General features: G+C 36.8%; 1 protein-coding gene across 1 annotated transcript; it reads right to left on the reverse strand.

The window, feature by feature from the left end:
* Window positions 1-5,851: 5,851 nt before the first annotated feature.
* GRK7 (G protein-coupled receptor kinase 7) lies at window positions 5,852-27,342 on the reverse strand. Its single transcript, XM_084292407.1, has 4 exons — window positions 26,321-27,342; window positions 25,117-25,554; window positions 11,212-11,483; window positions 5,852-6,953 (listed from the first exon to the last, which is right to left on the reverse strand). Exons 1-4 carry the CDS (start codon window positions 26,921-26,923, stop codon window positions 6,611-6,613), a joined length of 1,656 nt encoding a protein of 551 aa, XP_084148533.1. The 5' UTR covers window positions 26,924-27,342; the 3' UTR covers window positions 5,852-6,610.
* Window positions 27,343-27,498: the final 156 nt, after the last annotated feature.

The following is a 27,498-nucleotide window of genomic DNA, read 5'->3' on the forward strand; positions in this document are numbered from 1 at the left end:
AACATGATGTAACTATTACTGTTAATGATAAAAAATACCCATACTTCTTACTACAAACTTAATTCCTTCACTCACACAAGAAGCACACAAACAGGAATGCTCTAGGGGTCTCCCCATTTGGTATCATTGCAGACATCATCCCACCAGTTCCACACTGATCATAGAAATACCAAGGTACAGCTCCACAGTCATTTGATCTGGACAAGAATTTCCTAACAGTCTGCCTGAGCTGCCCCAGTGCATCATGCAACATAACTTTCTTCCCATCTTATTTCTCTGCACTTTCATATTCCTGAAACCACTTACAAACTGCACACTGATGACACCAGAAGCAAGCTCAAACCCTCAGAAACAACCACCATGGTGATCAGACTCTGCTCTGTCTTCCTGAGAAGGCCAGAATATTGGAAGGATTTATCGAGTAGTTGCATCAATATACATGTATTTCCATAGAGGGACATGTAGCTAAGCACTGCAGGCTAACAATGTACATGTAGTTAAAAGAAAGCTTTCATCGTTCCAGAGGTATTCAGAATAGCCAGTATTTCTGTGTGAATGTTTGCTGACAGGATTGTTCAACAACAAATCTGCTCGTACTTGCATACTCGGGACCTTTTGCCCCAGCAATTCAAAAATCACGAGACATGTCTAGCACATCCTATGTCATGTTTCCATTAAGTCTTGCAAAGCAAACCTAACTGAACGTTCCTGTACAATAGCTGTTTTTTTAAACAGTTACTCCACTATTGTTAACTGAACTACAAGTTATGACAACTGATACATGCACAGTCATCCCTTTGGCATTCTTTGTAAAAACATGAATCACAGAAACATTCATCATGAGGAACTCCCATCGTAAGGATACGCATACAGCGTGTGATTCAGTCTTGCTGTATCTTTCCACCCTGTTAAATACAGCTGTCGGAACAACCTGAATGAATCATATAGGCCAACATGTAGCTTTGGTAAAGATCTCTGATAAAACACATCAAAATTAATTAGTTATGTTTAGCTTGAAGTAATGTTTGTGTACTGAAGAAGAAGAAAACTTTTCAGTCCCCTTGAACCAAACATTTTAATAGCATGCCATTGGTGTACATTAATCAAAAAGCAAAAAACTTAAAAGAAATTGGCCTACTAACAACACTCAGGCACTGAAAAGCATGCATGAAGACCACAAGCAGGACAAAATAACTAGTAGAACTGATTGTGCTTGCACCCAGTCAACAGGAAAGGGAGAAATTAACCACTGCAGCTGCCCCAAAGAGTTCTGTTGCTTTTCCAGTGACATAAAATATATAGAAGCCCTTTCAAAAAGGCTCATTTTTTTTTCCTGTGCTTTCCCCCCCCCCCCCAAAGCCTTTCACCAGTTGAAGTAGATTGACTGAACTGCTGTTGACAGCTATTCTTTATGGCACTTTTTGTCTGTTCAACCTAGAGAATTAACATGAAGCTTCCCTGAAAGTTGCTGGCTTCACTCAGAACCGCGCCTGCTTTGTGTAGGCAACAGAAGAGGATACAGATGAAGAGATGCATTAAGAACAATATATCACGCCACATAAAGGAAATGAACTCAAGAATGGTGGGAATGGTACCTCACCAAGATGTCACCAGCTATCTGCATTCTTGCCATGGAAGCAGGTGCTTGCACTGTAAGAGACACAGTGACACCCCCCGTGGTCTGGCCCTTCCTCTTTCAAAGGCAAGAGATGCCCAAGAGACTTCCCTTCCCTTGTGAACACCGAGTATTTATTCGCATTTTGCAACTGAAAAGGGCTAACTGGTAAGAATTTTATACTACTTTTGCTCAGGTTCAGACAGTTTAAGTAAACAAAGGTCAGAGAAACACCAAACAATGATTTCCCAAAATCATTTCCCTCCCAAATCAATGATTTTCCCAAAAACCAAGCCTATTTTTTAAATGAGATACTAGGTTTGGAATTATTCATTGTAATAATGCAATGGCTAATTTAAAGAAAAAAAAATCAGATGCTTAATTGAATTTGCTTTCAATTTCTGTCCATGCATTCTTTAATGTGTCTATGAAGCTCCCTAAGGCTATCATAATGCGATGATTCAAATGTACTCTCTAAGAAGAAGTGATCATAGATGACCTTTACTCATAACAAGTTATATGTCTCCTCATATAAACGCCAGTAATTTCTTCTATCCATAGATATCAAAATTGATGGGTTTGTCACTGAAAAAAGTGTGCTTTTCTTTTAGTTAAAACAAAACTGAAAACAATAACAGCAACAACAAAAAAAACATCAGAAATTGTAGAACTTTATCATCCTGTGGCACTATGAGCCACAGTTGCTAAGATCTCAATTCTTAATTTAAATCCTATTATAGAGGAAAAAAACCCCTACATATAAAATATTTTAACAACTGATTATTGTATAAATTATTTTAAATATTTTGATATTAAAAATCTAATGACAAAAAGATACAAGTGATTATCATAGCATAAAAGAAGCAATTTATATATTTTTTTTTAATGTAAATGACATGAGCATTCTTCTCTTAATCATAGATCTGGATATCCAGATCAGAAAAATGTTATATATATCATTAAAAGCTGTGAAAACAACAATATTCTCAATACAGTATTACAAGCATTTTATTTCTAAAAAATTAATGCTGATATTAAAGGCATATAAAATCACGCGTCGTTTTATGGCTATATTGCATATATGCACGTGTCTGCTTTAACTAGAAATCTCATCTCAGTTCCATTTTTCTTTCAGTAGTGACATTTGTTTATGGTTGAAGAAATAACTATCTCAAACATTAGGTTTGCTAACAGGCTCTTAACTTTATGTTAAGATGCCTTACCTGATACTGATGCTACTAGAAGGCCTGGAAATTGCATGCAGGTTCCAATTATTAAATCCATTTCATACTGGCATAGAAAAGCGAACTACTTGCTGCAACACAAGGTGCTTATTGACTAGCTGAGCCTTTGCCTTTACAACCTAAGGTATACAGCTAGAGCTTTATTGACACTGATAAATAATCTCTACAAACAATGATTTCATTAGGTTAATACTAAAACTCGCTTTGCCTCTTTGTGCTCAGTGAGACCAGTAGAGTAAATGGTAAGGGTAACAGGAATGGTATCAAAGAAAGTTTGTACTTGAGATACAATGGAAAGCTTTTCCTTTTATATCCTCTCTGTGCCAGCAGCCTTTCTTCAGTGTTGGCTAGGGTACTTTAAAAGATATTCTTAGACAAACAGATTTCAAGCTGTTAAGAACCTCATATTTCAGCCTACTTCTGTTAAATTTATGAAGTAGTTCTAATAGTAATAAGTAAAACAAGACAGCATCATTTCTCCTATAAAGCTCTGTAAAGACAATCACTAAAGAGTGGCCAGGGTACTCAGTAGCCTTTCATGGATGGCATTTAATCCAATAAGTTCACAATTTAGTTTTTTAGATTGTATTAACACTTGAATGCATCTTAACTGCCTGGAAAAGAGGCAGGCAAGTGCGGCAGCCACAAAACTGGCAGAGGACAAAAAAGGGAGACAGCCAGAAGAAAAAAAAAAAAAAAGTGGTTTCAGAGTACATAATTTTCTTTTGCCACGAGAACTTAAGTATCTCACAAGGACAAAATTATTCTCTTCCTACAACTTTATCCCCCATTTTCTATCATAATCACCTATCTACATTTCTATCGTAAACTTACTCGATCAATACTTTAGACTTAGGCCCTGATCCTGCACAATTGTACATACATTTTAGTTTACTCATGTGAGTAAAATCATCAGCTTCAATAACATAATTCATCATAGGCGTAAATCTTTTAGGATTGCTGGCTTTGGTTTGTTAAGGTGAAGCAGGATGTTAAAAGTAACTTTGCTCCTGAAAGCGTAACAAGGAACTTTATAGTGGCAGGAAGAAGAAAAGAACCATGCCTTTCAAAGAGCCTTTAAAAAAAAAAAAAAAAAAAAAGCTGAAATTAAATTTTAAAAGATGCATTCAAAATGCTAACAGAAATACATTTATAACCTTTGCTCTGTTCTACCTCTTCAGGGTGCAAATACTAATTGTTCATGTTCTGAAATAGAGAATTTTAGAAAATTAAAACCAATGATGTTAATCTGACACATTTTTTCTGTAATACACTCTGCCAAACTGTGCATTATCAGACTACTGATGTGGTTCTTCAAATGTTTTACAGAATGCTGTATAACATTACAGTGTCTCACTGATACACATGCTACTGGGATTTATTGACACTATAAGATTTCTAAAACTAAATAACATAATGTTATGCACATATGATATCCTGAATTCACAAACCTCAGTGTTGTAATACATTTTGAAAATCCCAGACTTACAACAGCTGGTATCATAGAGGATATATGACTTACACATCACATTACATTCTGGTTCTGTCCATACATACCTCCTTCCATATGGAAACATGCATCTATGGAAAAAAAAACAAAACAGTTATACACTAGAAAAATTACAGCAGATTCGCACTTCCTGTTTATAGCCTTAGAGGATTTGTGAAGTGGCATCTGTACGGATTTGAGAGGTGCACCGATTCAGGTCAAAAGCTTGCTGCTTGATGCTACTAGCACTATTAGCCTTTCTTAGCAGTAATAAGTTTTTGGTTTTGATGTTGAAATACATAAATGATCAAGTTTTCTATCTGATTCTTACACAAATAAATATATTAGCCTAATACCACTCTGTAAGAGCTTTTTACAGATGTAAGCAAGGAGAAAATCACTGGACATCAGCAGTGGAAGCACTCTCCTAAGTCCTTGACAGAACCACAAGGCTATCCTATCCTTCCTCTCAACCTCCTCTGCTTTTCACATTTTTTTCCACGATCACCCTTCTCAATTAAAAGCCCAAGTCAGAATTCAGCTTATGCTGATATAAACTATTTGTCAGAAAGTCTTCTCAAAATGCAGACAATTATATCATCGTAACAATTCATGAACAGAATTATCCACTAATCCTAAGAAACACACTTTTTCATGATTTTTCACTTGAAAATTAAGTATATGAGACACTGGAAAAGCAAATTAAAAAAAAAAAAAGAGAACAATTATTTTTATACTTAGTCCTTTCTACAGAAAATGAAGAAGAACATAGTACATTACCAACATATTACTTAGCTGTGACTAAAGCACTTAAAATATTTAAAACTAAAGAATTTTTGATTATCGCACCATTTGGGATGAGCTATTAGATTATAAATAATCTCTAAAGCTATGTGTTGCATTATAGATATGATGATTATAGAAGCCAGCATATCTATTGTTACTCCCATTTTAAAACAGATGTGGGAGTTCAATTCCAGTGTCTATATAAAATAAAACTTTGAGCTCAGGAGAAGGTTTGCTATATGAAAAATACGAAATGGTATAAACAGCCTCCAGGACTCCAATGATCAGAGCAGTTTCAACTTCTACTTTAGTCAGCAGAAACTATGGCTAGATAGGTGACAGTAAACAGCATACAGAATCACTTTTAAAAGTGGCTACAAAAAACTACCACCTATTTTCTTCTTACCAATCAGTAGGATGCACCTCAAAAGTAATACACTTCAACAGTAGGAAGTATTTGCAAAAATGCTTCTAATTAATTCAATTTAGGTTGTCATAACATTGAAAAATCAAACAGATGCATCAAAATTTGCATGAGAATCAATGAACCATTGTAAGTGTCAACTTGCATGAAAATATTTTGTATTTGTGACTGAATTAATATTATACTAAAATATATTTATTGTAAAAAGCCAGTTACAAATTGCTCTAGTCTATTTACAGTTTAATTTATCACCAAAATACAGAAATACTATCAGGAAACCTGAAAAAGGTTGAAATTGATTGTCAAAAAAAATGCATATTCATTTATAAATACATTTTCTTTGTACATGGTATTACGACTTAAAACAAAACAATAATAATAATAAATAGATACTTTATTCAATTAAATTGGTGCAATCTTATCTTCACTTTGTTAAAATCAGCTTTAAGAAGAGTTTGATCCTGGCAGCCCCATTTCCTAGTGATCTGTAGAGCCTTCTTTTACATTTTATGACAATCAGACCATTCAAAAACTAGCAGAAAGTAAGAAAACAACAGACAGACTGGCTAGGCAATAAGATTCCAAGTTTGACATGGTATATGAGCTCCATTGTCTAACTGAGAATATTCCTTGAAAATTAAAAAATTTGTCCTGAAAACTTTACAACAAAGAGAAAACATTAGTAGAAATAACAAGAAAATAGAAAGAAAACCAATAAATGGTTGTATCCAAAATGGAACAGTCAGTCATTTTCAAAAGGGGTTGCCTCTTCACTCTATTATTGCTTTTGGTATTTCAGAATTTCTATCATTCTAATGTTTTTAGAGAAATATGGTTCTTCATTTTGGTAAGTCTCCAATAAAACAATAATCTCCCCTTTGCTAAAGCAAAGGAAAATAATATAGTCTATAAAGCTGGTGGTCTACATAGCCTGTCAATGTCATATTACACTGATTGGTTCTTCTTAAACAGATGCACTGAGTTTCTGAAACTGTGTCAGAATATGGAAAGTTCTGAGGTGATTTCTACTCTTTTTGTTAATGACCTGTTATTTATAACAACAAACAAACTCCTGACTTAGCTTCACCGCCATTTGCATAACCCCCAGAATCTACTCTGTTGGGATCATTCAGTTCTTCAAACAGTCCAGTTTCAATAATTTCTTCCTGCCAGGGTATAGGGACAGCACCCGTCGCAAACTTTTTGAAGAACTTCTTATCTTTGTCATCAAACTCAATTCCTCGTACTTCAGAGAAGTCAGCAATGTCTGCAACATCTTTGGCATAGACAACAGATGGATCTGGCACAAATGGAGGGTCAATAAGGTTTGCCTCTAGCCTGTGGAAATTTATTGTTTTGAAGAAGCTATGTTTTCTTGGGTCATCATCTTCATTTCTGCAATAAAGCAAAAGATTGTTAATCACTGCTATGTTTTGCTCTCAAATAGATACAGGTGTCTCTGTGTTATATATACGAGAGTATTTTAAATTAAGGATATATATTTATATATAAGTACATATATAGTGCCAAGCAATCCCATTCAGATAGCTCAGGCATATTCAGAGAATGTTGCATTGCACAATATAAGCACATCTGAGAAGCAAAAAACATCCTGATCCCATTATTCATTACTCTGCCTCTCAGGGTAAATTAGTCTGGGCAAGGTGCCATGCAGGAGTCGCAGTGCTGCTTCTGGAAGTGCACCAAGATACCCACATCCAAAGATACACTTTAACCAGAACTAAAGGGATAGAAGGACAGGGAGGGGAAGTGTTGGATTTACTGTTAGACAATGAAAGTCCAGTCGTTGGCTCTATATTAATGAGGTAAGAATATCTAGTAAGTGCTAGACTGGCGTACACTGGGTTAATACATCTAGAGATTGACTCTGAGGAACAATGGTTTGAATAGGAAACTGTTGACAAATGATATTTGTGGTTTTAGCTTAATGCAGAGCAGCTATGCATTTACATCATGTAACTATTCTGCAAAGCCCAGTTATGTAGCTCTAATAAACAGTCACAGCTTTAGTGAGTCTGTTCATTCAAGTGAACTATTCCTTATAGATGAGCAAAGGTGTTCATAAATTATGGCATTAACAAAAGTACGTGCACCTTTGTCACAAACATGGTCCTTTCTCAATAGGTTTAAAACTCAAGAATAAAATCCAGAAAAGACTAAAAACATTGTACATATGTACTTTAAGTGCATTTTAAGAAGAACAACTACAGACCTCAGGCAGGACTTTTGCTGTAACAGAAACAGTGAATTCTTTCATTGTATAGAAAGGCTTGTACGATATTCTAAGGATAATCTGAACCCCAAACGTATGCTCATTAAAGCATGACAAAGGACTGCAGCTTTAGAACTGCATCCTTCCTGTAATGCAACTCTAGCAACAAGGCATACAAAGTTTGCATTTAGAATGCTACTTAACAGAGGAAAAGGGAGAACAACTGTATTTTTATTTTTTATACCTATGATTTTTTTTTTCATACTTATGAGTGCACTGGTCTTGAAAATGGCAATGTAAACTCATTTGTATTTTTTTTTCTACCTCAGCACTCTATAGTTGCTAACATGTTGCTGTTTTCTTTCTCCATTTTCTTACACAATTATATATTTGGTGAAGTGTAAGCACTGATGTCTTTCTAGACAATGTTCTATGAACAAAATGTAATACAGGCCTTTGTATTTTTTAATATTTACAGATGTATAGCAGCACCATATAGAAGTAGTATATCTGCATGTCTATAGAGAATCTAAGACCAGGTAAACAGAACAGTTTGCCACTACTGCCAGTTCCTTGCTAGCTGTCCTGACATGCCCTGCTTATAACCAGGCACAGCTGAGGTGAAACTACCAGCTGCCTTTTTCGGCTCCCTTGTTAGAAAATCATCATTTTGCCCTTCTGCTGCCCGCTTCCTCTGAGCAAGTCACCATCAACCACAAACAACTGCATGCCACCATGACTGGGATGCTAAATCATAGCCTGAAGAATGACAGATACTGCCATCAAGGCACCCTGCACAAGGAAGAAATGACATTTTCAACCCAAAAGAGCTATATGAACATAATTATTCAACTATAGACTAAGCCAAAAGAGATTGTGACCTGTATTCATAGATCAAAGTTATACAAATAGCCTTGCAAAATCATCTTCTGGCTTAACGAGCCAGTGATAATACCAAGTACTTGTGCAGCCCTCCAGCCTGTTGAGATCTATTTACATTTGCTGTTAGCTTGAGGTGCGTTCGAGTTGCTGCTCAAATTAATCAGTGCCCTGTGACACCAGTGAGCTAGTAGTGCTGACAAGTCAATGGGGAAATGCACTTGCAAAGATTTCACTTCATTTTCCTTTTCATTTCTGTAACACAAACCAAAAAGCACTACAAGTTGGGGAAGGCTCCAGAATGGACTGCTGTGGTGTTTTTCCTCCTGATGTATTTTCTGACACCACCAGAAACATAAAAAGTTTGAAAACATAAAGCTACAGGAACGCCATCTACTGGAACCAACGGAGGCATCTTCCAACTAGCTGGAGTTGAACTTGAGCCCTTACTGTGTGAATTGCGTGTTTACATGACTTATATAGAAAAAGTAAATGAGCTCATCTCAACTCTTGCCAATTTTGTATCCTCCACAAAAATAGAAAATCACTGTACATGGAGGAAGATGTGAGCTTCAGAGATGCCAATCCCAAAAAAGCCGGAGTGGAGAAAAATGGTTACATTATTTCCCAAGTTAACCAATGACATTAAGTCTTCAATAAAAAAGTGGAGTATTTTGAAAGGTCAGGTGTACAAATTAAAGCTGTCCTTGAGCAGCTTTAACTTACGCAACAGGCACTTATGTAGATAACCCAAGGTCTTGTTGTCCTTAGCAGAATTACAGTGCTAATCTTTACATAAGGATGAGCTGTCCTGAATAGTATCTCTCCCTGTTCAAGAGGTACATAAAGGCTTTTTTTCTGTCATGCTCAGGCATGCTATACATCCCATCGTTTTCTTTCTCTAAGTACAACACATAACAGTAAGAATATTTTAAAAGGCAGAAAATCAAAAATAACCTGTGCAACAACTGTTCTGTCTGACAAATGTCTGACAAATGTCTGACATTTCTCCCATTGCTGAGAAATAATGCAACAATAAGCAGGCCGAATAACTGTAGTTTGGCAAAGGGAATGTGGTTATTGTAAGTGATTAATTTGTTGCTGCTTTTGCTTCACACTTGTTGAATTAACTTGGCCCAACTTCTCAGAATATCTAAATTTCATTTTCCCCTATTCTGATTTTTTTTTTTTTACTTCACCAAACACTTTAAGACTAAACATCTGCAAAGCATGCTGAGTTGTACAATAGAATGCTCCGTTCTTGTATAAAATTTATTTTAAATGAGCTTTTAGAACATATTAAAATAACACAAATTTTCTATCAAAAATCCTCTGCGTATTATTTCCTGCAGCTTTGCAGAGTTGTTGTTGTTGGGAAAACTCATCAGGCACACACAGTAGTGTTTTATTTAACACTAGGATAATGAGAATATGTATATTAATGATATATTATTACATTTCATTAAAGTTAATTCTTTCAGGCAAATGTGTCACTAAAATTTTGCAAAACTGTTCCATGTTGTAATGAAATATAAATTCAAAAGATTATCTATGTATTTTTATTAAGTCCCTGTGTCTATATCACCACTAGGTTGGAAAAGAATCTGATCATATGCTTACATGCACAGATGATTAAAATCTTGGTGTATTCTAAGGACAGTTACTATTTTCCTATTCTTTTTATTCTTTTATTACGTTTTGGTTACATTTCTTTTATTTTGTCTCTACTGCAAATGTAGATCTCCAATCTGTCTCATTAGAAATGCACTAAATGATTCATACATATACACACACACGATCACAGAGATCAGAGATATTACAAGTTAAATATTAAAATGCTTAGCTTTCCAATTATTTTATTATTGAACAGTTACTTGAAATTGCTAAGTCAGGGACACATCCATCAGTCTTCATCAACCCAAAGCCACCACCGAAATCCCCAAAAACATTTTATTTTATACCAGTGTGTGTCCAATATTCTTTTCTTCCCGGGATGAGTCAGGACGACCAGTAACCTCTACAAGATTTTTTAAAAGCAATTGAATAAAGAAGATGGTCTCTTCATCAGGAAGCCAATGACACAGCCTTGCAAGTTAGGTATCTGCAGGGCAGAAAATCCATATTGCAGATCTGGATTTCTGCCCACATCATTCCAGTAAGTGATACAGGCTGAGACTCTGCATTCAGTCTGCATTAGCATAGATGTGGGCCTCTACTTGAACATCGTTTAGCTTTAGGAAAGAAATTGGACGAGAAATGGGCTCCTCCCATCTCCCAAATCTGCATTGAACCTAACCCCACAGAACACCAAGAAAAGAACTCCTGTGAGTAGTCTGGGGTGGGAATGGTTGCTGCAGTATTGCAACAACACTCCTTATTTTCATATTCTCTTCAACAACTTCCATCTCTCTTCCTGGAAGTGAAAGAGAAAATTCAATACTCTGTAGAAAGTGAAGAGCTAATCTCATTTTGTGTAAAATCACATTGGTATTATTTGCAGCATTTATCTGGCTCTTTTCAAGTCTGAGAAGTAAGGCATACCTGCTTCCCAAACGATCCTCTGTTTTCTTAGCCAAAAACAGTCGGCAAATATCTTTTGCTTCCTCTGTAAAGCTGGCATTTTCAAATTTCACCTCATCTTCCAGAGTTCTTCTTTTAACCTCATCCTTACCGACCTTTTCTTTGAAATCCTTGAATGGTGTTCGCCCAGCAATCATCTCATAAATACTACATCCCATAGCAAACCAGTCCACAGGATAGCTGTAACTTTCTTCCTTCAGGATTTCTGGAGCCATATAACCATTTGTCCCAGCCTATAGCAAACAAAGAGATTTACTATACAAGATCAATAATGAAATACATACAATTAAACAGACTAGTCTATAATTCTTCAAAAATATCAGTAATACGATTGACATAATTTGTATCTAGAAACTAATGTATAACAATGTTTTAGCACATGGACTACTTCTGTCTTTAAACATATTAGCATATGGAAAAACTGTGTTAAATATGCTCTTCAAGGTAAAATGCCTATGCAATTTTTGCCTAAGAGTGGTTTCTTTTTATATTAGTCTTTACCTTTCTGTTTTTCTTTCATATTAACATTCATCCTGCTGAAGAATGTTGCTACCCTTCTTCTTGTAAACACAGCTAGCAATCATTTTGAAAAGATTGAAAAAGGTCAAAAATCAGACAATCATCTTCCCCCTCCCTGTTCAGTGGTTATAACTCTGCTCCAACAAGGGTTTGCTGCCAGTGAGAAAATTCTCGTGGAGCCGGCAGCTGAGCTGAGGTAGGAAGTTCTCACCCGCACTCCCTGCTGGCTTCTGCAAGGAATTATGACCATCAAGGGCCAAGAAAAACCACTGTATGAAGTAAACCAAAGAAAATCATAATTAGTAAATTACTTACATTTAGGTGAAAGAGCTAGTTTACATGGCTTGACTGGAAAAGGCTCTCTGAATAAAGTATAGGACCGATTGAGCCTTCCCCAAAAGTGGTGACCACTCTTGGAGAGGGGAATTTGTCTGCTTCTTCCCAAGCCTGGGCCCGGCATGTTCCCAGCTGGGGGACAGACTCCAAAGTATTCAAGACAGTTCCTGCTCCCTCTCTAGTAAGCTGATCTACCTGGGAGGAACAAGAGGAGGTCAACCTCTCTATATGCTTTCTGCTGCACTGTTACATCACTTGGGATGTGAGATTTCGATCTTCTTGTCTGACCCAGTATTTCCTGACATAGCTGATGCAATGCCTGATTCCATATATTTACCAGATTCAGCTAACAGCAATCACTATGTCAGAAGTTACTTGAACTCCTGTCGTATCTGTTTGAAATGCTGGGACTAACGAATTAGTAGGATTGCGATTTAAAATGGAAATACAATTCCCCCAAATTTACTCAAGATGGTCATCATTACTGCCACTACAACATGATTAATAAGGGATTCTCTGAAGCAAAACAGAGTGAGAAAGGGGTAACAAAAACTAGAGTTTATATGGGCAAATTATATTTGAAAAAAAAAATACTTCAACAGCTGAATTTTAGTTTATGAGTCAGGTCTCCCTATAAAGTTTAGCTCATGCCAGTACATATCGTGGCGTATACTCTACTGTAAACAATATGTGCAGGAGATAACATCACAACATCAATTACAACACAAGCCTAAACAACACAAAATTAAATCCAGTTAGTTTTTCTGCTTTTTTCGGTTCTAAGGTAAAATCCACCATTTGGTTGATAAATAAAAGTAAAATGAGAAAAAATAGATATATCGGCCAGGTTGAAAGCAAAAGAAAGGGTTAAAAGTGAACTGACACCTCCCTCAGTAAAGCTACAGAAGTTCAAAGGAACCATATCAGGCATTACAGCAGCTGGTATCTTTCCTCAGGCAATTTACACAGTTTGCACTGGGTTCCTCTAAGTTAATAGTGAGAGATACCCTGACAGTATTACATTTTTGTGTGATTACTTTGCCATACAGAACAGAGACAAGTTCCCAAATACAGCCTGCAGAACCCAGATACAACTGGCCTCTAAAGAGCATGAAACCTGGAAGGGAGAGGAGGGGCTGAAAGCAGCAGAGAAATTTTGGTACAAAAGAATGGGCACAGAGCTCATTCTGGTTTAGAGAACAGATACTTCTTAGGTTTCTGGAACATTTTCGGCTTCTTTTTCTGGGAAGCAATAAGAATTCTTAGTTTTACTGAGATGGAGCTGATTTAGGGCACTAATGCCTTGAAGAACCGATGAGTCATGTCATTATCAAAATGTGCCCTGACAACAGCACAGTAAGGTCTTTTTGATAAGACATTACTTTGCTGCAATTTAGCATCACCATACGGGAACTGGATAATTCTAACAGGGAAAAGTCAGAGTGTCATTCTCTGATCATTAACATGTCTCACGGGAGCTCCTTTCCAGGCTATTTCCTCCACTTGTTTCTTCCATAATTGTTTTTTCTTCAGAAGAAACAGTTGCCAAGTAAGATCTGTCTCTTCCATATGCATCTTCCACATAGCCTTCAGTACGTCATGCTACACAGAAAACCATGCTTTGACATCGTACTCATAACTCATGAACAGAGAAAACAAGACCGTAAGTAGAGACCAAAAAGACTTCATGACAACATAATAGAAAACAGAGATGGATCAACAAAAGCTTTTCAGACTGAAGTAAAAGATGGTGGATGGGTTTAGTGTGTGAATGAGAATTAAACTTTAAAATTCTCAATTAGTAGCACTGAAATCTTTTGAACTGTTATTGAACTGATCCAGCTCAATCTGAGAAAAGTCTAGAAACATATATTGTTCCTGATATGTCAAACCATCCCAAATGAGCTGTTTTTCTCATGAGAATTCATCAATACTTGAACCTAAATTTAAAACAAATCTCTCTCAATCCTGAAGATTCTTATTAATCCCAAGATTAATGATGAAGGAACAGGTTGAGAAACAGGAATCTAATATAATCTCATAACCCCCAAGACTCAAAAAGCCCACCTAAACGTTATCATTTGATAACAGATACACATTTTACCAGTAGTCAACAGTGATGTGTAAGTGGGAAGAAACACATCAACAAGCAGGGGGAAGAAATACAAATCTCAGCAATTATTTTTTTTATCAAAACAGTAATGTGAAGAAAGGAAGAAAAGAGCTTAAATTCTAGTCTTTTACACCTATTTCAACATATGGAGCTTGGCAAAATATTTAATTTGAGAAAAAAAAAAAAAAAGATGATAAAACCGTAAGCATTTGAAGATAGAACACAGAAATCAGAAAGAAAATTATTCAACCCCTGGAACTGGAAGAACATGTGTCTTTTAATATGAAGACTTAATTGTATCTTTGGAGAGTTGATGGCATTTGAGGGAAGCTACAACCTCACATCCCTGCACTAATCCTTACTGAAAACAGTACGTTAAAAAATCATACCATCTTTCAAGGAAAAGAGAGCCTGTGGCAACAGGAAAGAGCCTCAGTGATGCAAGAAAGGTTTATTCAGGCAGGTAAAACAGAAGCATATTCTCAGCTTATTCTTGGCTCTCACTGGGAGCCAAAGAATGTTATATTACCCCAACTTTTCCACAGAGGGCAGGAATTGTGTACCACTGCAAAGGCACACAACTTTTCTAAGTTTAGTCAGTGCCCCATTGTCTATTTCCTGCTTGCTCTACATCTAATACTATCTTTTGTGATGGTAAGCAGAATGCCTTATTTGCACATGCTGTTTGAAATACAAAAATATTAATTACATTTCTGTTAAATAAACTTTAATTTACTTGCTTTTGAAAACAGGTTAAATTATCTACTTCTCTCTTAATTTTCTTATGCAAAATACAAGTTTTCAACAATCATCTCAAATATAATGACCAAATGTTGTCCTTGGATACAATAGCAAAGAACTTCTGCTAAGTGGAATTGTTGCTTTGAGTGTGGTTTGACAGGGCATAGTAGCAATGAATCATCTGAAAGGATACAAATGTCTCTTTAGCGAAATGTGATTCTGTACAAAATTTCTAAAGGCCACATAATTATAATCTTTTAATAATACAAGATGTGATCTGGAGAAGCACTAAGTGCACTCAGTTCCCAGCACAGTCAAGGGTCCTTGGCACACAGCTACCCTCAGCAGAGTGCAGTGCGCAAAGTAACTCATGTTCATCAAGCCTGTTCACATCACTGTCCTGAGAAGAGAAAGTACTTTGAACAACATCATTATCTTAGCTTCTCAACAAATATAGCGGAGAAAGAAACAGAACCGTCCAGAGTTTTCTTTATTGCAGGAACAGACAAATGGGGAGAAATGGGATTTAGATCCCTCTAGCTTTTCCCACAGATCTCAGCAAAACAAACTCAATTGGTATCGCAAACCAAACAGTAAAGCAAATCAGAATGTCTATCCTTTGTTTGCCATGGCACAAGAACTGTTGAACAGAGGAAAAAAAACAAGCTGAGTTTAGCTCTATCAGCTGTTTCCTGGGGCTCGGTCCGTCCTTCCTCCGAGGGGTGCCATTGACTGCTTTGTTCTCTCCTCCAGCTGTTCCTCCACTCCTGCAGCAAGGGCCTGAAGAGACCCTGGAGGAATGCAGTAACAGAGCACAAAAACTTCCCTGCACACAACTGAACAGGCCCTAGATGCAGAAGAGAACAACGGATCTTCCTCTGTCACTCACATTACCACATTCATTTTTCTCCCGAGAGCCACTGTGAGTAGAAATGGAGCGTAACTTAAATCAGTCACACAGGCCTACAGTTCCACATGTTCACACAGCAACAAGCCAGTTGACCAAATGAGTAGGCAACCGTATTTTAGAACATAAAGTCAAATCTAATTAGCACAAACTGTACCCTTGAAATGACTCACAGAGCAAAGATACCATACCATTAATGCTCAGCAAAGGGAAAGACTTCACTTTGGTTAGAAAGCAAAAGACATTCGGATAAATTGATGGGCTACTGGTTCAGAACACAAAGAGGACTGCCCAGAGTAGCAGGAGAATGTAACAACACACTGTATAGGACCTTAGGAGCTAGTGAATCCCACAGGCTTACGTAAAAATTCACCACTGAAGGTTTTTTCATTTTCACAGAGGGACGCCATTTTAACGGGGAAAGCTGTCTGTCTTAACAAGCCTACAGCTAAAAGCACAAAGGGACAAAAACAGATTTCTGCTATATTAGAAAAAAGGAAACCAAATTTACCTCTGGGATCGAAGTCCCATACTGAAGAAGTGAGCATATTCTTCAGTTTAGATCCATGCGCTATGGAAATGATAAATGCCTTGAGGAAGGCTAGTCCAGTCACAGGGCAACGACTGGAACTTTGGACTCAAGAGCATCTCCCCACGACTCCCTCTGTGATCACACATAAATAACTATCTTTGCCTCAGATCCCCGTTGGAGAACCCACTCACAAGCCTATTTGGTGAAGTGTCATCAGAAGGAACATGCATTTATAGATGTTATAGCAACCAGACGTTATACATGTAGGGACTGAGCATATAGGACACGCAGAACACTTGCTACTGACTCATAACTACACAATTAGTACACAAGAATTACCAGGCTTCTTTAGCACTCCTGTAACAGGATTTTACTTTTGATTTTGTGCAATGCTTTGTTTCTTCTTCTGTTTCTCCTGACCATTTTCCATCTGTAATGTGGGAATAATACTGCACTTCAGAGATGCTTATGGTTTTATTTTTTAATGATTGTTGAATATTCTATAAGCAATATTAATAAAAGGAGAACATTTTCCCTCTACTTAGGTCTGTATATATTTTATGAAGCTCTTTAAAATGCATGCTAATATAGTACAATGCGTGGGTGGCTTTCTCAAAAACAGCACATAAAAGAGAAGCTCCGTGTGCAGAGCCAGCGTGACTGAAGGCACAGGACTGCGTGGCATTGTCCTGTGAGAAGGGTAATGGCAGCCCAACACTGGCACAGCCACCACAGGTTAAGCCGAGCAAACGATGAGGCCTGGACGGTTCCCGTCATGAAACCCACAGGATTTCAACCACCTCGTACTTCAGGATTAAGTCTAAAGTTGAAGGTACTATTCTTACACAGGTAAGTCCAGGAAGACATCTACTGGCTGCATCAGACCAAGGCCCACACAGCCAGTTAACTGCATGCGAACTGGCCAAAGCTGGATGCGTGGGGACAAGTGCAAGAGGATGGCGTGCGCACTGATACCTCTAACATTTTCCTAGCCTCCAGTTTGCACGTCAAGGGCTTAGAGACAGATATGGGTTCTCTCAACAAAGTTCTCTTCCATCAATTGTCCATTCTCCCCTTCAACCTAGATAAATTCTTAGACTCTATACGATCTTTACCAGAAGAGCCCTGCAGCCTACCTACACTGTGTTAAGAACCACTCCGTGTATTTTGAACCTGCTTGTGGAAGGTACTGCCTTCCACTAGCAGATTTTCAACTTGAACAAGGAGCAAAACTGAGCCTGTAGCTTCCACTTGCATCTGTATCTGTATTCTGTATTCTGTATTCTAGGAGCTGTCTTCTTAAAAAGGTCATTATATGTCTGTTACATGAAACTACTCACCACAGTAACTGGAGTTGTACGTGTGGTCCAATACGAGTAGAAGTACTACACTGCTCACCAACCTGCAGCTTACAGTTTCTGCAAAGCTGTCAAATCAACAGCTCAAAGAATTACATCATCAGCTAAATATTGTATTTCTTATCCAATAAAATACACATTATTGACAACGTTAAATCAATGAGTGACCCCTCAGATGATTTACTTAAAGAGAACATTCCAGAAAGCATTTTTTGTAACAAATACAAAGGAACTAAACATAATATTTAAACTAAACTAAACGTAATATTTAGCACTTATGTGGCATTTTCATCTTCTAAGAGCTTAATTAACTCTCTACTCAGCTCTAGGAACTTTATAAGGAATCTTGTATCTTGCTTTTTCATGGAACACACTACAGCACGCATTAACCATCAGATGAAACTGCGTGAAGAACAAGGTTAAAAGTCATGCAAAGAGCCCCGATGCTGTGTCTTTAAAGGACCCCAGTAACTTTTTTCCCAGATAGGAAATACGTTTCTGGCAGGTTGCAGGCCCGGTGCAAGATAAGTACTTGGTTGGGACACATTGCATTCTTGTCATTTTACATGACTACAATATCTTTTCAGCCACCTGCAAAACTGCAGGAGGCAGAAAGATCTCACAAAATTATTTTTGCTCTGTTCACACTGAAGTGATCATGGCAGTCATAGTGAATAAGATTTCATTCCGCAAAGTATATGTTTCAGACAGAAAAAATGCAAAATACCTGTCATTATGATGCACTTCATCACAACTGTGATTATCAACATTTTGAAGAACAAAGTCCCACTAATAACTATTTCTGAGCAAACGAAGAGCTGTCTATTTTCAAAGCGCAACGGAATACGTTTTTACAGAACCTTATCAAATAAAAATGCAATGTGATAATGACCAGAGGTTAATTGCGGAATAGCTTGCTTACTTATTTTTGATTTCACAGGTCTGAATTCCTTCTCCCCATTTCTCAACTGTCTTGAAATTAAGCTGCAAGTTTCAGGAACATCTAAATAGATTTCCTTCTGTTTTCCTAAGAAATAGAATCTTATAATAAACAAACATACAGGAGGGCAAAAGGACATTTTGACTAAGATTTTAACCAAAACATGTTTTTCCTATAAAAATATTATGATGTCCTTCAAATATATAAAACACAGCACAGGAAAACTGTGAGGATGCCTGAAACCTCTGAAGAGATGAATGCACTCTCATGAATACTACAATAATATTTTTATCTTGTTTTATTTTTCACAGTTATTTTTTTCAATATTCAAGCTTTCTGGCTCAACAAAATACTTCATAACTTAAATGCACCAATTGCTTTGCACAAAACCCATACCCATTAAGGGCAGAAATCCCTTCCCAAAATAAATAGCACATATGCACTGACTTCTGGAAAAAAAAAAAACAAACGGCATCAAGTCCCCAACAACTGAATATACTGAAGATATGAGGGTACTACACAGAAGAACACTGTCACTTTTCTCACACGTATTCTCAGGAAATAAAGTACTATTACTCCTTTGGATAAGGGCAAGAACATTTGACTCACACAAGTGAATTTCAAGTTACACAATGAGAAAAAGTTGTAGGGACTTCAAGAAAAAGCATGCCAGGTCAAACTGTTCAAGCAGAGAAACTTGGCATAAGGGATGGAGATTTCTCATTGTTGTCATATGAGAAAAGAACTAGTTACAGAATCAATTTATGCAATTAGCAAGCTCTTAAATAAATGTTCCTGCTCATATTGGAAAAAAAAGCACACCTTAATATCCACCCTACATACATTACAGTTTCTCAGACCAGAGAAAGCTTAGAGGTTTTAAGATGTGCATTAGCAATGATGACCTGCATATGGTAGTCAAGTTAGTACATAACTAAACAAAACATTTCACCCATGCAAAAGCCAACTTTGAAGACTCTCAGTTTCTCCTTGTTGCCTGCTTCAACATGAGAAAAAAGACAATATAAACATACAAAAAGGGAGTAATTTTAAGACACAATCCAGCTTTATACATGGCATGATCAACACATCAGAAGAGATTTTACAGGCATATTTATATGAAGAGTCATGATGATATTTCCTGGAGTCCTGAATAACTTTATTATCACTGGCAAAGTGTTTGTTGTATGTTTCCAGAGATGTCAGTAAGACCTTTGCCTGAGTAAGTGTGCATATACACACTTCTAGGTAGATTGCAGAGGTACATGTACATATCACGAAAAAGTCTCCATGATATGTACAAGTCTCCATCTCTTTCTCCAAGATAATCCATGTTTGTTTCATGAAGAAAAAACATTTTAAGCAACTTTCAATTGCCCTCTACTTCGTTTCCAAGATCGTTACTGTTCCAACGTACTTTTTTTTTTTTTAATTTCTCCATTCTAAAACCAGCTAGCACTTCACAAGTATAAATCAGCACACCTTAGTTAAATCAGGTCTTTAAACACTATGATTAATACTGTATCAGTGATTCACAACTGCCTATACGTGTTCAAGACAATATCATTGCCATTCATGTGGAGAGCCAGAAGATGTTTCTACTAGCTGCTTTAGCTGTTGAGAAGAGAGGAAAAAAACTAAGGCTAGGTATCCAATAAACTCTTTCAAAACTTTCGTTTTGGTAAGTAGGGCATTTTTATTTATTGCCCTTACAGACAGTTGATATAGAGCACACAAATATTCCCCAAGCAGAGTACATATTGTGACAACACTTACAGGATACTAGAAATACTTGTTCAATTATCTAAATTTAAAATTTTAATCTGCAAAATACTTTTTCTGCAGCATAAACAGACATTACTTTGTAAGAAGATCATATCGAAGTCACCCATCTAGAATTCAAGAAACCATTTAATGCATAAAGAATATGTTTGGCTGGCAAACAACACATATACATTAAAGTTTCCATGAAGTTTTCACTGAAAACTTGAAAATGTCTAAAACAGGAACTCACTAACTAGCCTACCACTTGTGCCACAGGATAATCTAATCACCTAACAAGATTTACAAAGGGGATTTATGCATCCTCCAGCTGATAGATGGACAGTGTGTATTTATTTATGCAGGAAATGCTAAGAATCTTCGGATGCTTTGAAAGTGGAGCAAATTTACCTTTACTGGCTTGTACGCTCATGAGAGGTGTACAAAATTTTCAGAATGCATGGACATACTGTGTTTTTTGAAATCTCTAATGCAGTATAGAAAATGTTGAAATAAATTCACATATTATATACGACTTAACCCTGCATAAGGAACAATAAAAGTCATCACATGATCTTTCTACTTCTTAATAGATAGCAAATAACAAAGACAGAAAAAGACAAGGACAACAGAAAACTGTTGCTTTGTTTCACTAATGACGATGGAGAGGCATTTTCATACCAGCTTAGTTACAGCCAAACACATGAACACTTTCTAAGCAGGTACCTAAGATCAGATGTCTACTCCAAATTTAGAAAGATACATAAATTATCTGATTTAAAACCATGTAATCATCAAGGCATTTCAGGGGGTTCTGCAAAGCCTCCATGAAATATATAGTAAATTACAAGCAAGTACATTTGATCTTATCTGACTTGCATACAGTACTGAACTTTTTGCTTCTCTTTAAAAAAAAATGTAAAGGAGAATAATTCATGAACAATTACAGAGTGCTGCTGTTATAAATCAACTTGGATTGGTTGAGTCTCAATTTCAGAGAACCATCTGTATATTCATTTAGTGAGACATCTATAACAAACTGAATAGAAGGAAGTTTATGAGACACCTAGAAAGAAGAACAGGATTATTTCAAATGTATGTACTTAAGATTTCTAAAAATATTCTCTGGGTACTTAACTACAGTGGACTCAATTGAAGCCAGGTGCTCAGATCTTTGTAAAACCCCAGGTGACTTCTTCAAGTAGATAAAAATATACTGACAAAAATCTCAGATTTTTGCTGATTCAGGTTAGAAAAGTATTAAAAAGACTTTTATTTTTCCCCAACTTAACTTTGTAAAAGAGAAGACTATTCAGAAATGAAGATAATAAAATTTAGTTACTAGAAAACTTAGTTTTCTCATTTATATCTTTGAATAAATTATAAATAAAACCCACACAAGGTATTTACCCAAATAAATGCACCTGGTTAATGTTGCATTTATAACGCATTTTATTATGATAAGAACTTCTACAGGCAGCATACAAAGAGCATAGGTCACTAACTATTTTTCAGAATAATCAAGGAAGAAGAAAATTAGATCGTGTGATCATTTACTTGGCTCCTGCTGATACATTAAAGGTATGCAAGTCTTCTGTTGCTTATTTACAAGAAAGATTCAGTTAAGGACTCAAGAACTAGAAATATGAAAAGATCAGCACACAGGAAGAAAAACCTTAGTTACTGGGGGAGAGAGGTTTGTAGACAGCTGCTGAAAAACATTATTTATTTTAATTTAGTTTTAGCATCAATTTAGCTCTCACCTGCAAAAACCAGGAATTTTTCAATTTTTTTAAAAGGCATCATTCTGCTTCTTCATTTAAGTGTCTGAGACTAGAGCAGGATACCCATACTCAGAATGAATATAATCTCTTAACAAAAGTAGTTTTATTGAGTATAAGGGTGTCTTGCATTGCAGAAATCTGTTCAGTGGGAGTAAGCTATTAAAATATGATCCAGAAAGCACATTACCTTTTTTTTTCCCCCCCCGGAACAGTACTTCAGCAAAACAAGTTGATGCTGCTGAAATTTCTAAGATTAAAAGTAAGAAATAAAAAGATAAAACAACTCAAGCTCACAAGATTTCATTAGACAGAAGAACACCAACTTATTTAATATATCACCTTACAGAAAGACTGCAACAGATGCTTTTTTTTAAATTCTACTTTCTACTTAACAAGTAATCATAAAACATCATTAAGATGTATTAAGGTAGGCTAAGTTAAATTTATCTAAACAGATGAAAACATATGACCATCAGCCATACTAGACTGCTAAGCCATGGTTTTGTCTTGCACAGGTGATATTAGTTAACTAATTTGAAGCAACAGAATGATTTATGAATATGGTTAAAGCAGAGTCAGATTTCATTCTCCTAGTGCAATAGAACAGAATTTTAAGCATGATATCAAAAAAAAATCTCGTAAAAGAGGGCTACGAGGCTTTAAAGTCAGAACTGCTTTTAAGTGCTGGAGGTATGAATGAAGTTCAGGGTATTAAAACTGCCCATCAAAACTGAAGATACTTTGCAAATGGATAAATAAATTTAAATTAAAACTGTTTATATCGTAGATCAGGAGCATTTTCTTTATAATTACTGACTGAAATATGTTAGCCTTAAATTGTCATGTCAGACTGTCATCCAAAGTCTGGAATCAGCTTTGATGGTAGGCACTTCAGTCACATATACAGTAAAATACAGATTTGGTCTGGGGAAATAGATCTTTGCCTTCAGCTTCTAAAACTGCCCTTATAAAACAGAATCCACAAAATGGTACAACTGATTATATTTCATAAATCTGTCTTAGATCCATAAATCTTTTTGTGTTAAAATGTAGGCCTATACAAGTATCTTCTCTTAAGCTTTTTATCTGAGAATTTTATAGTCATATGCAAAAAACTTGCTATGATATAAAATTTCTGGCAATTTTAAATCAGAATGTGATTAGTATACAAAAGTTAATTTAACATCACTGCTTTTATTACATGAATCAAATGTAAAGTTCTTTTTATTCCTTCTTACATAGATTACTAAAAATATTAGTAATATCTAGCTCATATTTTTAGTAGCAGTTTTCATAATTATTCAATTCCCTTATAATCATAACACAAAATGAAAAATAACATCATAATAGTCTTTCTCCTATTTCAAGTTCCCATATGAAGAAAATAAAACTGCATTTAACAGAAATTCCTTATAAAATACTACAATCACTGCAGTTTATACTCCAATAAAAGCACCCGTATAAGGGTGAATACTGCTATTAAAACAGAGACCAGAAGTGGAAGAAAAATCATTATAGCAACTTAATGACATTATCATTGAAAGCAAGGAGGAACAGCTACCTTGCCCGCTATTGCTTTTGAGATTCTACAGTAATAAATAGAAGACGTTATACATTTCTCAATACCCTCTTTCATTTTTTTCTTTTACCTAATGCCACATATTTTCTAGTGACAAAAACTGCCTTTGGACAGAATTATTTTTCCAGTCATAATAAATGCATGCATCTGTTACTTGCAAAACATAGTAAGGTTTATAGATTATATATACTTTGGGCTCACTGATCAAAATGCTAACTTCACAAACAAAACAACATTCCCATTTCACATAATTTCTATTTTAAAATCTGCCTTAGCTATCAGAGAAACTGTATTTTCAGCTCTGAAACAATGCAGTCTCATTTTTAAATCTATGACATAAAACACCAGTTTCTGTATTTTCTATTACTAAGAACTAAAACCAATCATAACGTGTTTTTTTTTAATGGTCAGTAGAAAATGTACTCTTCAGAGTACAGATTACTGTATTAAATGACAACATCAAAAGATATGTGTACCTCAAGCATGATAAAAATTTTATTAGCATCTCTCATCTAATGATTTTTTACAGAAGTTTAAAGACTCAGGAAGTATGATGTTAGACCAGACTATAGCACTGTTTCAATTTCTTCACGTTCTAGTCTATTTCAAACACTTTGGGATAAAAATGATTTTTTCATAATTAAGGGACATGAATACAGTTTTCTTGTGTAAACCTCATGACATTATTATGGAACTGGATTGAGATGGCCATAGGCACAGATGAGGTGCGGCACAGAAATTCACACAGCAAAAAACTTCTATCTTTCTCTTTCTTCCTACACATACACACACGCATGCACATTTTCAAACACTCATCAAGTCTGCTTATTTTTCAGGAATGAATCTGTAGGAGGAGGAAGGTTCATGATTATTTGTTGCGCAGCATGATTGAACGCCCACAATACAATCGGTGCCGTCACCTAAGAGAAATCTGGAAGAACTAATGTTCTTCTAAGAACAAAAACTGAAAACAGGAGGAGTCATATCTTTAATTGCTGCTCATTATTCAAACAATTCATTGGCTAAATCCCAGGCTACACACTATTACTCAATCTTGTGAGAAACAATAGACAAATTTGATTCTTCTGATTTTGTGTAAGAGAAATTGCTTTACTAATATAGCGACCAGAGACTTAATTAACCAAATCTTCTTACCACCTGTCTCTTAGAATGAAATGACCACGTAAGGTCTTTAGCAAAGAACAAATCCTGAGGAATTAAGTCTTGGACTCATAATACATTAGAAATAGAACAGCTTTCTTTCCCACTTCCTATGTGCAATAAACTTCTACTCACCCTCTGAGTGATGGTTTTTCCCTCTTTTACTTGCACTGCCAATCCAAGGTCAGAGAGTCTGCAGTTACCGTTATCATCCAGGAGGACGTTTTCTGGCTTCATGTCCCGGTATATGATCTTGATGGAATGGAGATGCAGAATCCCACAGGTGATCTGAGCTGAGTAATAGATTACCCTGTTCATTTCTAAACCCCTTTCTCCCACGTTGTAGATGTGGTATTTCAGATCCCCTCCATTCATGAGGCTCATGACAAGACACAGATGGCTTTTGCTCTCATAGGCATAAGCTAATGTGACTATAAAAGGGCTGTTGACCTTCTCCAGGATTTCTTTCTCCAGTAGTGCCATCTTCTCTCCACCTTTTTTTTTCAACCTTTTCTTATCCAGTTTCTTGCAGGCATACATCTTGCCAGTATTTTTCACCTGGATGGCACAAACCTAGAAAAGCAAGATGCAAAAGGAAAGGTAAGGAAGCAATTTTACACATACAGATGGAATATCAAGGCCAGTAATAGGGAGGAACTGGGGAAACACAGATGCCTATTAGTAGCTGCTAATGGTAACTTGCATGGCAGAGTGTATTAGGAGAGAAAAGAAGCAATAAACAAGCACAGAATCAGTTCTATTCGGAACTAGTGTGTGGTGGGCCTTGTGCAAAGATCCTGAGAACTCCAACAGTAGACCTGTATAATTAACTAACACAAAGCAGAACCCATTCTCTGATCATAAGTGGCATATACAGCTTGTATCTGCATAGCTAAACTCTCTTCCTTCTGAAAAAAGGTAACCCCATTCATCCTTTTCTGGGAACAGATCTTGATCTGTGCTATTCCCTAAACTGTGCCTAAAAGTTATCTGGGAGTATGTGAGCTAGCACAGGCCAAAATGGTGCCCAGGAACATACTAATGATTAGCTACATAGATGGCCGTGCAAGCTTTTCTATAGAAGAAGCCCACTTCTTTACTAGCATAGACACAGACCATAAAAGTTTAGGGTAATTCTTCACTATCAGGTATCTTGAGTCAATCTAACAGTACAGATAACAACCTGAGTTTAATTTCTGGGAAATGGACAATCTGAATGACCAAGTTTTGCAAAATGCTAGGCAATTTCTTAATTTATCACCAAGTTTCTCTGTGCAAACCCACCTGCTGGTCTTGAAAGGGGAGGGGTGACCCACACTTGTAAAGGTACAGCTCTTACCTCTCCGAAGCCACCTTTGCCCAGCACTCGGAACTCATAGAAGTATTTATCAGTTACTGGCTGCTTCTCAAAAACTTTCCATTGGAGGAATTTGTCATAGAAGGGGCTGCTCTGGAAGTCCTGAAAGGGCTTGCCTTGAAGGAAGAGTTTGGTTTCCTCCTTGGCCAGCTGAACAACATTCTCATAGTCTTTCTCAGTGGCCGCCTGGCATTTGCTGACCAAATCAGAGCTCATGAAAGACAGATAGTTTTTTGCGCCTGTCTTAAGAAAGTTGGTGATCATGTTCTCCATGGTACTGCTCTTGACATTGTCCTCTGCCAACTCCCAGCTTGACACCTCATCCAGGAAGTCCCTTGCTACCAAATGTTCCGGCACCGTCTCTAAGAAGTCTCTGAAGAATCTCTTGCCGATGGGCTGCTGCTCACAGATGCTCTCGTAATCAGCAGCAATGGACTGCCTAACCTCCCCGCACTGATCAACCCTGGGCAGCGAGAGGCTCTTACGTCTCTTTTGCATCTCCTTGGTGTCTCCATCTCCACTCTTCCTGGCCTGCAGATAGGCTGTGTTGGCAATCAGGTTGTCAAGCCCCCCCATGTCACACATCTTGGCAAGCTCTTGGGGTGGCAGAGCCTGGTTAGAGAAAATGAGGAACTGGCCCAAGTGCTGTGCTGATGCTGCCCTGCACCTCTCCCTGCCAGTGGTGTGTGGGGGCTTCTGAAACACACCGCGGAGACTAACTGCTTTTGCATTAAATACCTCTCAAGGATTTTCACTAAGTACCTTTGGGTACATGCACCATTTGTGGAAAGTGACTGGTAAGAGGTTTCTCTGTAAGGAGCTTTGAGTTTGCTATCTATAGCTGAGGGATGACACCCCAGGCAAACCTTCTCACTGGCAGCACCGAACAAATGCAGTTTGGTTGGTGTTTCATGAATGAGCCCAGACACCCTTTAAATGTACCATTATCCCCTCTGTACACACTGTCACTGGCTGCTGAGAACATGCAAGATTTCTGTCTGCACCACAAGCACTCGCCAGTCCCAGTGGCACGCTGCTCACAGGTAAGAGAACAGCTTCTTACCTCCCTTGCTCTTGACATGGTGAACACCATCAGTCACTGAGCTTTTAATTTTCACACTACTCAGTGCTTTGAGCATTCACACTTCCAAACTCAAGTT

This window comes from Netta rufina (assembly GCF_964035555.1).
Source record: "Netta rufina genome assembly, chromosome: 9".
NCBI lineage: Eukaryota > Metazoa > Chordata > Aves > Anseriformes > Anatidae > Netta > Netta rufina.